This window comes from Plectropomus leopardus, chromosome 13, assembly GCF_026936395.1.
Source record: "Plectropomus leopardus strain MGB_pleo_1.0 chromosome 13, ASM2693639v1, whole genome shotgun sequence".
NCBI classification, from domain to species: domain Eukaryota; kingdom Metazoa; phylum Chordata; class Actinopteri; order Perciformes; family Serranidae; genus Plectropomus; species Plectropomus leopardus.
Window position 1 is genome coordinate 7,364,364 of NC_142188.1, and position 14,221 is coordinate 7,378,584.

Here is a 14,221-nt window from a genome sequence, read left to right on the forward strand (position 1 = left end):
TGGCCGGTGGCACAATGTGAAAATTGACTGGCAGCGTTCAGAAACAGCTATTATTACACACAATATTATTACAGACCTCTGCTGTGTGTGTGTGTGTGTGTGTGTGTGCTTGAATGTATACTTTATATGTATAATGTGTGTAATTTCACACAGTTCTCACCATATAGAAAAGCAGCTGTTCATCACATATGTATCTATAGGTGTGATGCAGTGATGTCAGAGTGGCTGTCACATCCAAGCGGCTCCAGTCTCTTTGCAGGTTTTTGCAGTTCTTTATCATGAATCCACATGTTCACATTAATGTAAGACCTACGTGGGAAGTGTTAAAAGAGAAAGCAGCAGCAGTTTTCTCGACTTTAAGACTCATATGACACTTTAAATGACTGCTTTTATATTGAAAATTATAAATACCAATTGTGGTTTTACACATTTTAAAGATTTTCTTTAAAAAGCTGAGTGTAGTTTATTTTTTGCATCAAACTTAATTTAAAGTTTGAGTCTTTATACTTACGTCTTTTGAGTTTATGACTTTACTTGTAATTTTTTTTAAAAAATTGAGCTCAAAGGTCATTCCTTGCTTAAATGTTACGTATGTCACTTTCACAGTAAAAGCAGCAATACATTTCTCCATATGTTTTATGCAGTAGAACAGCTTCAAGTCTTAATTTCAAATAAAACAAACCTAAAAATAGAAACTCTGGACATTTGCAATAAAAGTCAACACACCAGCTCTATTATATATTTTATTAGCATGTTAAATTATTTACATGAACATGAGAAATATAACATTTTCTTTATGGATTCCAACAGAATATTCTGCATTTATGAAGATACAAATGCTGACATTATTACACAAGAAAGCTAAACAATAGATTAATTTGCAAGGTTGATTTTTATCTCAATTATCTGACTCTTCCTCTGCCCTCCTGCACGTCTTGTAATTTCCAGCAGCTCCGGTAGAAGGCGCAAATGATTAAGCATTAATGTGTGTGAGAGGCGAGAGCAGCTCAGATTAACATTTGGGCCAAACTGCAAGAAGAATCCAACAGAGGAGAAAACTCCCAGAGAAAAGCGATAAAAATGTAACTGATTTCATGGTTTAAAATTCATGCATCGTATTATTGCCATTGTACTAAAGCTATGGTTTTGCACAATTAAACTATAAGCCACAATGTTTACCAGGATGTTTTCAGTGCATGTAATTATTCTCTCGAGATAATAGTGCCATTATTTTTTTCTTTTTAAAAAACAGAAATTTTCGCATCTCCTTTTTACAATAATATTACATTATCAGTAATTTTAACCTTTGATAAAAGTTTGTACGTGCTGATGGAAAATAGGGGTATAATACGTGTGTTTATCACAGACCCTGGATGCTGCCTTATAGTTCATTTAACTAACTTTGAAAATACATCTCCGAGGCAAGAGAAATCATTTTCTTGCGTCTTTTTTTCCTGACTGAATAATTTCAACCCGGAGCTCACAGCGCTTAAATGCACTCTTAATGAATCCTGCTGCATCTTCTGACAGGCGATAATGTACTAGTAGTTTCATATAATTAGATGAGCTGTGAAAACTTTGCAGCAGGTCTATCTGTCTGTGTGCCTGTGAGCTGCAGCAGTGACACAAAGCAGAGAGGCTCGGTGGCCCTTTTTTCTGCAGATCCCAACACGTTTTTGGGCGCGGAGCTGCGGGGCTGCAAAAAGTTTGACCTCAGTTTGACTCCTCGGGCTGCCAGTTGCTCCTCAAACAGCCACAGAGGAGCAGAGAAACAGGCGATCATAAAGGCTCAGACACTGATTCTCTCACTTGGATTTTTTTAATTTATTTTTTATTTGTTTGACTCCAAACATGCACGTAAACAAATTAATATAAAAAATGCATTATTTATTACAACTCAGTCAGAGCCAAATATAACTGAAAGTGATTTTAAATAGTAATATGTAACATGAAAAACACATCTTCTACATGATGCACGTTTTTAGAACCTCAAAATAAAAGCTGAAATTTGTCTTTGTCTCCAGAAAAGCGCACGTCACGGCGCACAGGCCGACTAACAACATTTACATTTGTTTCGGCAGCCAAACACGCTGTCAATTTACATCCAGCCGTTTGAAAGCAATACCTGCTGATTTTATTGAAACGACTCAAAGCATTACCGTCATCGCAAAGCGGATTAAACAGAAATGACGGTATTTGCCCCCCTGCTCTCTTTCAGGATGCCAAAATGCGCTGACCCTCACGAGAGAGCAACTCCAGGAGAGAAAGTGGAGCTCCACTTTGCTTTTATAGACGCTAATTGAAGGAGCTTAATTACTTTATAATACCATTGTAGTTATTTTACAGTGGTCAGGCGCTGATGTGGTCTCCTTTCATGTAATTTAGCTTTCCTCAATGACCCTCTAACATTTAGTGTGCCTTGTTGTGAGCTATATAATCCTGTTTACGTTTCGCTAAATCCACAAATTTGGCTTAAAGTGGATTTAAACAGCAACTTCTCCTTTAATTAAAAATAACTACCCTTTAAGAAAATATTAGTAGCGTTAATAACCTTTCTAATTATTTAACATGCTGTAAAAAAAATTAAAAAGAATGATAACAAGAGAGTTTCTACTCACCGATAAATAATTGAATTATCAAACTCCACGCGCAAGAGTCAACCCAGTTCATTATTTGATCCGGTATCTCTGTGCGTAAAAGTCCGTGCGTCCTGCGCGGCTCCGTGGCTCCTCTGCTGTCCGCGCCCCGGAGCTTCGCTGGCCGGACTGCAGGAGGCTTTGATAGTAATTTTATGCCTGTAAAATTGTCCCATCGGATCCCACCGCGCGGGCTTTACCACAGGAATCACCGTCGAATGTGTGAAGCCGCATTATCATGTTATGACACCATTTCTGGCACCGGGGGCGAATGATCGATGACTGGACGCGCTGCACGGAGAGGGGAAAAAAACTTCAAACAGGCTGTCACCGACCAGCAACACCTTATGAGCATAATCAGGAGATAATGTGGCTCTTTTACACACTCTCTCTTCACGTGTGATGGGCTGAGAAATAAATGAAAAGTTGGAGAAGCCTCTGGTCAGTGGTCATCATGTGGAAAACAACCACAAAAATTAACAAAAATCGACTGAGCGTCTTCTCTCAAAACTCATCCAGTCCATGCAACTTAACCAGTTTTATATGGCATCATATGCCATGAAATATATCATAAATATTTTATGCAGATTTCTAGACAGTTATACTCTCTTCTTAATTAAAAAAAAACCTTAATAGACTAAATGAAATAAGATTTGCACCCATTTATATCCCACTGACGAATGAAATATAACGAGTTAACCTCGTAAATTCAAACTATTTTGTTAATTTACGTCCACACATTACTCATTGATGTCATTACTTGAAATTACTCGACAATCTAAGTTCCCCCTCCATGAATTAAAGCTCATCAATATTTGACCAAACTTTTACAACCCATACAGTGCAAACCGTGAAAGTAAAGTGAGCGGTTCATTATGAAGAGACAAAAGTTGAGTGAGAGAAGAAAGTTGACAACAGCTTAATCTGATGTGTGTGTGTTTGGTTTTGAGAAGTTTTGTTAAGAGTGTAAGTGCATTTTGGAGAAAGTAATGAAGTTAGAGATGAGAAAAGTGTGTGTGTGTGTGTGTGTGTGTGTGTGTGTGTGTGTGTGTGTGAGACAGACAGAGAGAGAGAGAGAGATTGTGTGTGAGAGAAAGATGTCTTGATCTATATACATAATATTCTTTGTTTTGTTGAATTTACAGCCCGTAAAAGTTGTCAGAAAACACAAAGTGAGTATTTTCTATCTGCGGACGATGTTTTTGTTTTGCGCCTCGTCGCAAATGTGGCCTAAAACCGATCAATCAGCCCCGAATCGATCATGTGGGGAGCCAATAGGGGGCTCCCATCCCTGAGCCTCTCTGCCATTGGACAGCCCGGGCAGACTGGAGCGACCCATTCAGCGCTGCTGTGGGGGAGAGGGACGGACGACATGTGAACTGTTGTTCAGACACAAAAAGATGCTTTAGGAAGCTTCTGCAACATTTTATTAACTTATTTCATAATTGAGCGTGAAGACCACAACTCACTGTCAAGCTTTGGACTAATAATACTGTTTATTTGCATAGAAAATTCTTAAAATTCAAAATAATCAGTGCTCCAAATTGATAAATTTTTATTATGGTGTTTTTATTTGGAGTTTACACTTTCTTTTCCATTATAGAGGCTGTGCATTCCCATTCAATCATCTATATATTAGTGCAAACACAGAGAGCAAACAGGTTGTGCAGAAGTGGTAAGAGATCTACAAAAAGTCCAAAACCTGCAAAACTAGATGTTTGGCTGCAGCCTCCACTGTGAATATCATGCGTACATGTTGACAGCCTACCAGGAGCTTAACCTGACTATAAAACTATTATCATGAGCTATTTTTTAACTTATTTTTAAAGATAGGTATGAAATGGATGGTTATAAAGTTAGATCAAATCCAAACTTGATGCAGTTCACACTACATAGGCTTAACATACCTGCAATATCTCACACCAGAGTTGCAAGCTGCTTCAATTAGCCGTTAACAAACTGTTTACAGGCAGAGAAGTGGATGCTGGACGCGTCAATCCCAAAATAAAGACTGTTAAACGGCTCCAAACTGGAGATTAAAGTCAGATTCAGAGACTTGAAGCCGGAGTCATAGGTGCACACTCGCTGTTTATCCCCGTGTTGTTCCAGCTCGCGGTGCGGCTGGCTGGTCTCGCAGGGTCCTCCCACCCCCCCTCCTCTCCGCACGACTTGCTGCAGCCCGGTGCGTTGTGTAAGACGCGACCTGTTATGGCCACCACTACTTCCGGGTTTCAGCAGTCTGGTCCAGATCCTCCGCTCCTCCTCAGCTCAACACACACATCCATTGTACACAAACGGGCAGGCGGCTCACGCATACACACGCACTCACACACATACAGACACACACACACACTCACATCCATACGCACACACGCACAGCATCGATCGTGGCTCCTTTAAGAAAGCCTAAGCCAGAATTATCACCCCACCTCCTCTTGATCTCCTCTAGACGCTTTTGCATAAGAAAATCAAGCCGGGAGCCGAGAGTGATCAAAGAAAACGAGAGGAGAGCTGCTTCATTTTTTAACTGTGATTGTGACCATTAACATTTAGGTGGTGCCGATCCCGTGGAGACGCGCGTCGGACCATCATTCATCCGGTACTTTTTGACAAGCCCTCGCGTTTTGACTGACAGGCGGAGTGGCAAAAAGCCATGAGAGTCGCCAGTTTTGTTTGAGGGGGCTATTTTATTTTCATCCTGGTTTTGGAAAAGGAGCCTGGCGCCGCTGCCCCGAGGACAGCCGAGGACCTATTCGCCGCGCCTGGGCTAAACTTGCGCAGAAAGCGGGGGCTGGCTTCACCGTTCCGTGGAAAAAAGAGACATACGGGATTTTGGCTGAAACATCTTCCCATTTATTTGGATTTTCTTTCTTCATTTCGTCTCCACCCTGGCTCAGAGGGGATTTATCTAAACTGAAAGGACGACCAGGGAGTCAGGAGGGTTATGGCGCAACGGGTACGTAGGGCAATCCCCCCTTCAAAAAGTTTCTCTAAGTCTGCTGTGCTTGAACGCAATCCTGCGCTGTAACGTGGCTTAATGACACACATACCCGCGCGGACACACACTCGCGGCGAAAGTTTTCTGTCCTGACACATGGAGACACGGTTTCATTTTTGGCGTCTTTGGCACGGTATTACGCACGGCCGCACTGGTTTTGCTCCACAAACCGGCCCACTGAGGGACATTGGAAGCGTGATCATATCTCACATCGGCTATGTTTTTCAGATTAGTTATGACAGGCCAGTTACTGGAAGCGAAATGGGGGAGGGCATAGAGGCAAAACAAATCCCCACATTTCTCCTCAACACTGTTCCGTCAAGATTTCATTTAAGTGCAAAATCCTTATTTCACCGTCAGTTCTGCTTCATCACTCTTTGCGTGGCGAAATGTGCGAAAACATGCGAAATTAGCATAATGCCAGTGAGGCAGTTTTTTTAGCAATGAGGTGATGACAAACGCTTTGATTCATAACCTCCAGGACTGCCTCGGAACAGCGGCTGGGATCCTCACGCGGATAGTAAACAGTGTAAAAGCAGGAGATGTTCGGGACACATTTAGCTGCTTAGTTTGGCACCGGAGCTGCACCACGCTGGGGTTTGCACCTCTTTGCCTTTAGGGTCGAAATGCTCAGCTTTAAGTGATAATGCTTTTTACTCTTTCCCCGACACTTGTTTGTCACTTCTGGAGAGCGACATCAATAATTCAAGCCTCTTTTTAATCTGTTAAAGAAGAAAACCTCGAGTAAAGCTTTTATTTTGGCTTGTTGGATCCATGAACCAACATTTGTGCGTTTTAACACGCCGGCATAGTGTTTAATAAGTACCAACCCACAGCGTAAAGACTACATTATTAAACTCAAAACTTGAAAAAGTTTGTATATCCAGCTCCAGTATAACATCGACTGCAAAGCACAACACGCTGCGTTAGTTGCATGCACTAATCACAGTGTGCTTGATGGGTAATAACATGCTGCACCATTATGAGCCTTTAAAATTAGAAAACACTGCAATTAACAAGTTTAAGACATTTGTTGTTGTAAACAGTGAAAACACAGGAAACCAGACTGGTGGTGTTAAAACTAAAGTACTGCCTGCTCAACGATAATAATAATAATAATAATAATGTAGTTTTACTTTTTTGTACTCAGTGTTTTTGATCATAGTGGATAATTAATATATATTTGAGCTGCAATGGTCACTGTGAGTTAAAAACAAAAGTAGTTTTTACTTCAAAATAAATGCAGTAGTTTTTCTTCTGCAAACAACAAGTCACTACGACTTCTTAAACTTTTCTTGAAAACGATTAAAATATATTGTTGAAGGGAATTTATTTTGGTTGTTTTGCATGTGTCACAACTGTCAGTATTTTGAAAGAAAGCAGACAGCTCAGTGCGGGAGTGTCAGGACTTCGAATTAAGAAAAATGTTGAAAAATGTCAACTTGTTTTGGAAATTAATTAAACTATTACATTTTTACTTTGCTTATTTAAAGAAGAAAAACAATACTTAAAGTCTCTTCGTCTGCTGAAAATAACTTTTATAATATATTCCTGACTTGTGGTTTTATAGCAAAGTTATAAGTAGAGTTTGAGATATTCCTGTGCATGTGCATTCACTGTGGACCGCGTGTTTGTTGTGTGCAGTACGAAGACTTGCCCCACTACGGGATGGACGGGGTGGGCATCCCGACCACCATGTACGGAGACCCGCACGGCGCCCGGTCCATGCAGGCGGTGCACCTCAACCACGGGCCCCAGCTGCACTCTCACCAGTACCCGCACACCGCCCACACCAACACCATGCCTCCCAGTATGGGCTCCTCTGTTAACGACGCTCTCAAGAGAGATAAAGACGCTATATACGGGTAGGTGCGAGCCTCCGGTGCGCGGGGAAACTCGCTCTCTGGCGGGCAGGCGTGCATCCAGGCCTGGAGGGGGCAGTCGGGGTGGGTTAGCGGGTGCAAAGTCAGTCCCGTAGGAGGAAAAAGACCGGCTCGGTGCCCGGGACAGCAGTGCGTTTCGGTGAAGTGTTTAAGCAAAACATTGGAGCTGAAACTGCTGCAGAGGCGCTGGGGAAGAAAGAAAGGCTGCAGCTTTTCTGTTCTTTTATTTTTTTTTCTCATTTTGGAACTGTATGCTTTTAAAGTCAGTCATGGTTATCCCGCGTTTATGCTGATAAACAGTTAAACAATTACTTAATGAGTAAAAACAAATATAGTATATTTATGGAGTTTATCTCGAGTACGTCCTGATTTTAAATTCACAGATTTTTTTGTTTTACGCTTAAGAATAATTATGAGACAAAGTCCACTTTAATTAGAAATTCTATTTTTTTGTGAAGAATTTAAATTTAGTTCTTTTTTTAGTTTCATCCTTTATCGTCAGCAAAATAATTACCTTCTCTCTTGCAACCATTTTAATTAATTGTGTGTAATGTGCCAAGCCTCAGCAAATTAAAAAATATATCATGTTTAAAGGAAATCCCACATATGCATGTCATTTATTAATTTACAGGAGTTAATTAAAAATTCTAAGCATGATATCTTCACGGTGGCTAAACATGCCAGTAACAGTTTCTCCATCTTAGCGCCACACTGACATAACTTTCACCACATTACCAGCGTGCACATATTTACTCTGATGACTTTAACAATAAATAATCAACAAACGTGCGCACATCCAGCCGCCTACAGTGTGAGAGGCTCTCGCCAAACAAACACACACACACACACACACACACACACACACACGCACGCACGCACACGCCTGGGATCCAAACGGAGACCTGTGCAAGAAATTGTTTGACTGACTCTAAAGCTTTTATGCTATTAGGCGCGCCTAGATTTAATCACAGAAGTCTGCCCGCTGTTTGCAGCCTTTCTCCGAGCCTCTGCATAATATAATAGCATGGGCTGCAGCAGCAGTCCCCATGGGCGAGTTGTTGAAGAGTAGCATGGCTGGCTAAATCTAGCCTGGAGTAGTCTTGACCCCGGCGCTGTTCTCTCTGGTGACATTTGCTATTGTGTGTGTTCCCAGGCACCCCCTGTTCCCCTTGCTTGCACTGATTTTTGAGAAATGTGAATTAGCGACTTGCACCCCCAGAGAGCCCGGGGTAGCGGGAGGAGACGTCTGTTCATCGGAATCTTTCAATGAAGACATAGCAGTGTTTGCAAAACAGGTCAGGAAAGTTTCACTTTTTTTTATCTGCGTGCTCGGGCTGGTTGAGCTCTCACCTGCATGCTTTAAGCGTGGAGCTCTTGCTTTTGTGCATAAAGTAAAATGCGTAAAATCTGTGGGTAAAGTGAGAGAAAATAAAAAAGTAGTTTGAAAATGTTTTAATTTCACATACTGTGTTTGCTGTGCGTGAAGTTCGAAATGAATACACGATTGTGTCAGTACTTGCATGTTTCATTTGATCTGACATTATATATTATTTTTAACTTTATAATATTTTATATTCATATATATTTTGTGAAAATGTTTTTGCTTTTAGATTCGGGCAGAAAAGCCTTTATTTTCATCAAATCCAGAATTGGATAATCTGGTAAGATGCATTTTATTTTTTTTAATCTGATAAATAACATTTGTTATATTTTCTCAGAGTATTTTTGGCTGTTGTTTGCATGTTTATGAGCGGGTTGTATTTACAGTATGTGTCAGAGAGCCATGTGGTGCTGAGAGGTTACAGCAGGATTGGAGGTGATGTTCCTCTTTTTGGGGCTGTTTGATATCATGATGGCCCCCGGTTGTATCAGCAGATGAAGGGCCGCTGTTAGAAAGCTGACACAAACCTTTGAACTCTCGCTGGAAAGTTATTCTCTTCATGTTTTCCACTTTGTACAGTTTGGTACTTTGAATGTGATGTTAGAGTACCGTTTTTCCTCTCGATAGTTGGTGGCTAATAGATCTCTGACTCTGAGGCTTATTGCAGCGCCAGGCTGTACTCTATGCCTGCTCTCCATATTGCAATAACGTCCAAGTTTAATATCAGTTCCACATAAAATCCATTCACATGAATATTTTCCTCGTCTTGCAGTTACTTGTATTGAGAAAAACGTGCCTGTTTAATATCAAGAGATGTGAGCAGCTCATTTTTTATTGTTATTTTAATTTTTCAGATGATTCAAGCCATTCAAGTTTTACGATTTCATCTTCTGGAGCTGGAGAAGGTAATATTCTCTCGCCGTTTCTGTCCGCTGTGCCACTTCAGACCTATGGGCTGTATTTGCAGAAAAAAAGTATTTTTGCTAGTCGGTTATAATTAGCGTCAAAATCAATCATGGGGCCATTTCTCTTCCGCGTTTAATCACGACGCAAGCTGTTACAACTGGAACGGATATCTCTGTGCCCAAATCTCCCCGCGTATTTTAATGAAGTTTAATGCTGGCAGAAATTGCGTGCAAGGTGAAACATATAGGCGAACTTTGCGGGTTTTTTAGAAATTATTCTTTGTGGAGGGCAAAAGGCCCCAGGCAGCCATCTGTGGATAGAGGGAGTAGTGGGTGTAAAACTGTGATTTGTCTGCGTATCAGATGGACTACAGTAGCCTGTACAGTCAACTTTAACCCCAACTTTCACATCATGAAACAAGCTGTTAAAAGTTTTAGTTTTTAAAAGTTGTTTCTCACGCACTACTTTTCCTCACAACCTGTCCTGTAAATAAGAGGTTTTAAATTGTAAAAGTGCAACTATAAAGAAAATTTAATGTAAATCACGTTGAAAATGGTTTTCAGTCTCTGAGTGTGTCTGCCCATGTGACATTTTGCCTCTCGGGCGCTGGGATGCGCCACATTGGCAGTGATAATGTAATAAGTCGACGAAATTAAACAGTTTACCTTAAATGTCAGTCAAGCGGGTCACCCTCCTCTAATGGCCACTACCGGGGGCACCGATGATGAATTTAACACGGGTGTTGAGTGCGTTGTAGCCCCTGAGCCCTCTTGTCACTGTCAATTTTCGACGATATCTCTATTTTGAGAGGAGAAAAATAAAGTTGCTATCACAGTCCGGGTGGAGCGCGCATTGGCACGGCACGGGAACTTGACACACCTTAGCCCGAAGGAGTCCAAAATGATCTTATTTTAGCAGCAAATGTGAAGCAATATTCAAAACTTTTTTTTAAATAAATAAGTAAAATATGACTATATTTAGCCTAATAATTTATCACAGTGCCAGAAATATGCTGCCAGTGATCAGTCACGCTTTTATAATATTTAAATATTTTAGATGCAACAACTGTGCTGTGATCTTCGGCTTTGCCAAATTGCCTAAAAACTCTTCGGGGCTCTTTTGCATGTCAAAGGCTGCCCTGTGCGTGTGTTAGTGTTAGTGTGTGTGTGTTGTGGTTGCACATGCCACTGTTGTGTGATGATGTCCCTTTTGGGGGGTGAGTGTGTGTGACGCCTCTGCTGCCTTCTCTCCCCCCCCACCCCCACCCCCCGTCTCTCTAAAGGTGCACGAGCTGTGTGATAATTTCTGTCACCGGTACATCAGCTGCTTGAAAGGCAAGATGCCCATCGACTTGGTCATAGACGACAGAGAGGGCGGGTCCAAATCAGACAGCGAGGAAATCACGAGATCATCGGTGGCCCTTGATCAGGTACATCTCTCTCTCTATCTGTGTGTGTGTGTGTGTGTGTGTGTGTGTGTGTGTGTGTGTTCTCCCTGCTGGCTATTCAGCTATTCTGGGTCACTACTCGGCTGCGCTGTTATTTGCATATGATTAAGGCCGTTTTACATTCCATCCATCGGAATGAAAAATTTTCTGAATAATGTTGCTATTATTGGCCCATTAAGACTTGAACCCGGAACCGACCTGGGAAGATTAGCTCGAAAAAGCATCGCCATAAACTTGACCTGTTTCATGTCGATTTTAATTTAGCGCCTCTCTCCATTTTTCCTGTCTCTTTTTGAAACCAAAGTGAAGCAGCTCCTCTGCTGTGTTGTGCAGCAGCAGCAGGATGGGCTGCAGACTGTGGGGCTGAGGTGGTTTCTCCACTGTGGAGTTCACGGTTCATTACGCGTCTTGTCAGTATTTTTCCTTAGACATGAGTGCACATTGCTTATCGAGACCCCCCTCTCCTCTTCCTCCTTTATTTCGCTCGGAGCGCACAGATTCAGCACCAATAAGGACGGTTTTATTTTCGAAGCAGCGGGTATTAAAGGTAGATTAGGGAGTGTTTCCTTTTGTGCCGATATCACAGATAACCACAGCCTTCATTATGTGCTCCACTGACTGTTGGGACTCCGGGGACATTGTAGTGTGCGCACAGGCATGACCCTAATGGTCCATACACTGCCGTTAAATAATGATAACAGCAACCGATGATTAGAATTATGCAAATCTGGATTTTCGGCCATTAATAGCGCGAGTCATTTCTGAACGAGACAGGGCTACAGACTGTGAGACCAATAAGTTAAACACTGTAAAATCTGATACTTAAAAAATAAAATCTAGGAAACCTTCAAAAATCTAGATAAATATAAATATTAATCTTAATTGATGTTTACATTATAACTAATTATGAATTTTCGTAAAATTAAGTCATATTTGCTTAATTTTGTTAAGTTTTTGCAACTTAAGTATGCCAAGTTTAGTTAAATCAATCTTTCCAAGTTTTAGCAACTTCAGTAAACTTTACTGAAAGTTTGCCGTGTTATATATCTTTATTCTGCTGGTTGCAAACTAGTCAATCATATTTGTATATTCTTGAACATGTTAAAGAAACAGAACTTGCAGATCTCCTAACTTCATCACTGGGAAAATCCTCTTTGTCATGATCAAGTTATATCAGGTGAACTTTTTTTTTTGTTGTCATTTTTAAGTTGCAGCACCTCCACAAAATTAAGTAAACACAAATACACTTTAAGCAAACTTCACACATATGTATAAATAAACATAAATTAAGATTAATAATTGTATTTGCTTTTTCAGTGCAGTCAGTTTCTAAGGTTATTTAAAGTAAGATCAACTTGTCAGATTTTATAGTGTAACCCAGAGTTTTAGGGGATGGCTCAGGAGAGTAGCGGCTATGGATACCGATGAGGGAAAAAAAATCAAGTGGCCAAATTAAAGGGATTAGTTGGATAGTCCGACATAAAAAGTAATGAAGCGATTAGGCTAAATAATTTAAATCCGCGGACTTCCATATGGTTGAGTGGCTGGTCTGAGTAGAGAGAGAGGCAGCCACCGGCTTTTATGTTCAGGGCTGAATGGCAGGACTGGGAGCGGACTGGGGCCCGACAGGGAAGCCCCCCCCCCCCCACCCCGACTCACCCCACCTCGCCGCGCATGCACTCCTCCACCTCCATCCCCGGCCCTTATGTCTGATTATGGAAATGAGAAAGATCACCCGGAAGATTATACTTCATTTAATCCAGGAACAGAATTAAATAACACAGACGCCACTTGTGCATTTAAGTGTCTCTTTGAACGGCTTGTTGTATTCTCTGGGGATTCAGTTGTCGAAGTTTTTTTTTTTAATATATAGATAGGTCAGGACATTCAATAAAGCCTTATGGTATATAGATATGGAAATAGAGTCTGTTAAAACCCCTGGGTTTCTAGGTATAAGAGGAAAATTATGTTGTGCTTGAGGCACTGATGCAGATCTTTAATTGACTGTAAGATGAAGACATGGCCTATTTTTAATATAATTATGGTCCCTACATAAAGCCAATTCAGGGCAAAACCACATAAGCTTATGTTTACGCTGATGTGACAGAATAATATAAATGACCTACAGGCAGAGTTTGCATTTAAACACAGGGAAAACTTTCTGACAGATGTGTAATATTGAGGGATGGGCTGATGTTCCAGCAGGATAACATGGAGACTGTCCACAGCAGCAGGCTGTGTGTAAATGGGCATATCCAAACAGGCAGAGGGTGCATGCCTCTCACTGCTGAATACTTACATTGTCAGTCTAATGGCACTGCACTTCATAACTTACTTGTGGCTGAATATATATTTTTTGGGGCTATTTTTGTGTGACATCTTATCTGCAGTTGTTAGGCAGTGACATCCTTAACGAATTTGCGTTTGTGTGTGCATTATCTCTTTCCATATGTATTTTTAATATATGCCCTCGGGCATAAAGTTGAAGTGGACTGGAAAAAAATGCTGAGAATTTGCACAAAAGAACAATGTTAACAAGACGGAGAAAGCAGGCTCATTTATTCATAAACCAATTTATTCCAGTGAGGCGACTGTAGCAGAGGAGAAAAAAATGTCAGAGGAAAAAAAAATACTTTGAATTTATTAAACTCAACAATCCAACGACGCTGACTTTCTTGCTGCATTATGCACCCTTGCGTCATGACAGTAATTTTCAGAATATTCTTTACATGTCTTTACATTGCTTTGTTAGGCTGCCTATGCAGGCGAGTATGGAGGGACGCTGAGCGCCCCTTTCAAAAGAAAGCAGAGCATAGCTGAGAGGTGAAAAAGTCAGAGAGGCTCTGCGCTGGCTTGTGAATGCAGCCCAGCCAGTTTGGGCTCACCCTCCTGTGTTTGTGTGTGTCTCTCTGTGTAGGTGTGTGTGTGTGGAAATGTGCATGAGCTGCGTGCGCATGTGTCTACAAGTGT

The 14,221-nt window shown here is 41.2% G+C and overlaps 1 protein-coding gene across 2 annotated transcripts in view; it reads left to right on the forward strand.

The window, feature by feature from the left end:
• Positions 1-4,867: 4,867 nt before the first annotated feature.
• Positions 4,868-14,221, forward strand: part of meis1b (Meis homeobox 1 b) — a 120,565-nt gene continuing 111,211 nt past the window's right edge. The window contains exons 1-6 of one of the 2 annotated variants that reach the window (XM_088086388.1): positions 4,868-5,592; positions 7,279-7,499; positions 8,671-8,812; positions 9,128-9,178; positions 9,753-9,803; positions 11,087-11,233. In XM_088086388.1, the coding sequence (XP_087942514.1) occupies positions 5,581-5,592; positions 7,279-7,499; positions 8,671-8,812; positions 9,128-9,178; positions 9,753-9,803; positions 11,087-11,233 (624 nt within the window). In that variant the 5' untranslated portion in view covers positions 4,868-5,580. The remainder of the gene's footprint in view (positions 5,593-7,278; positions 7,500-8,670; positions 8,813-9,127; positions 9,179-9,752; positions 9,804-11,086; positions 11,234-14,221) is intronic. The other variant, XM_088086389.1, reaches the window with a different exon arrangement.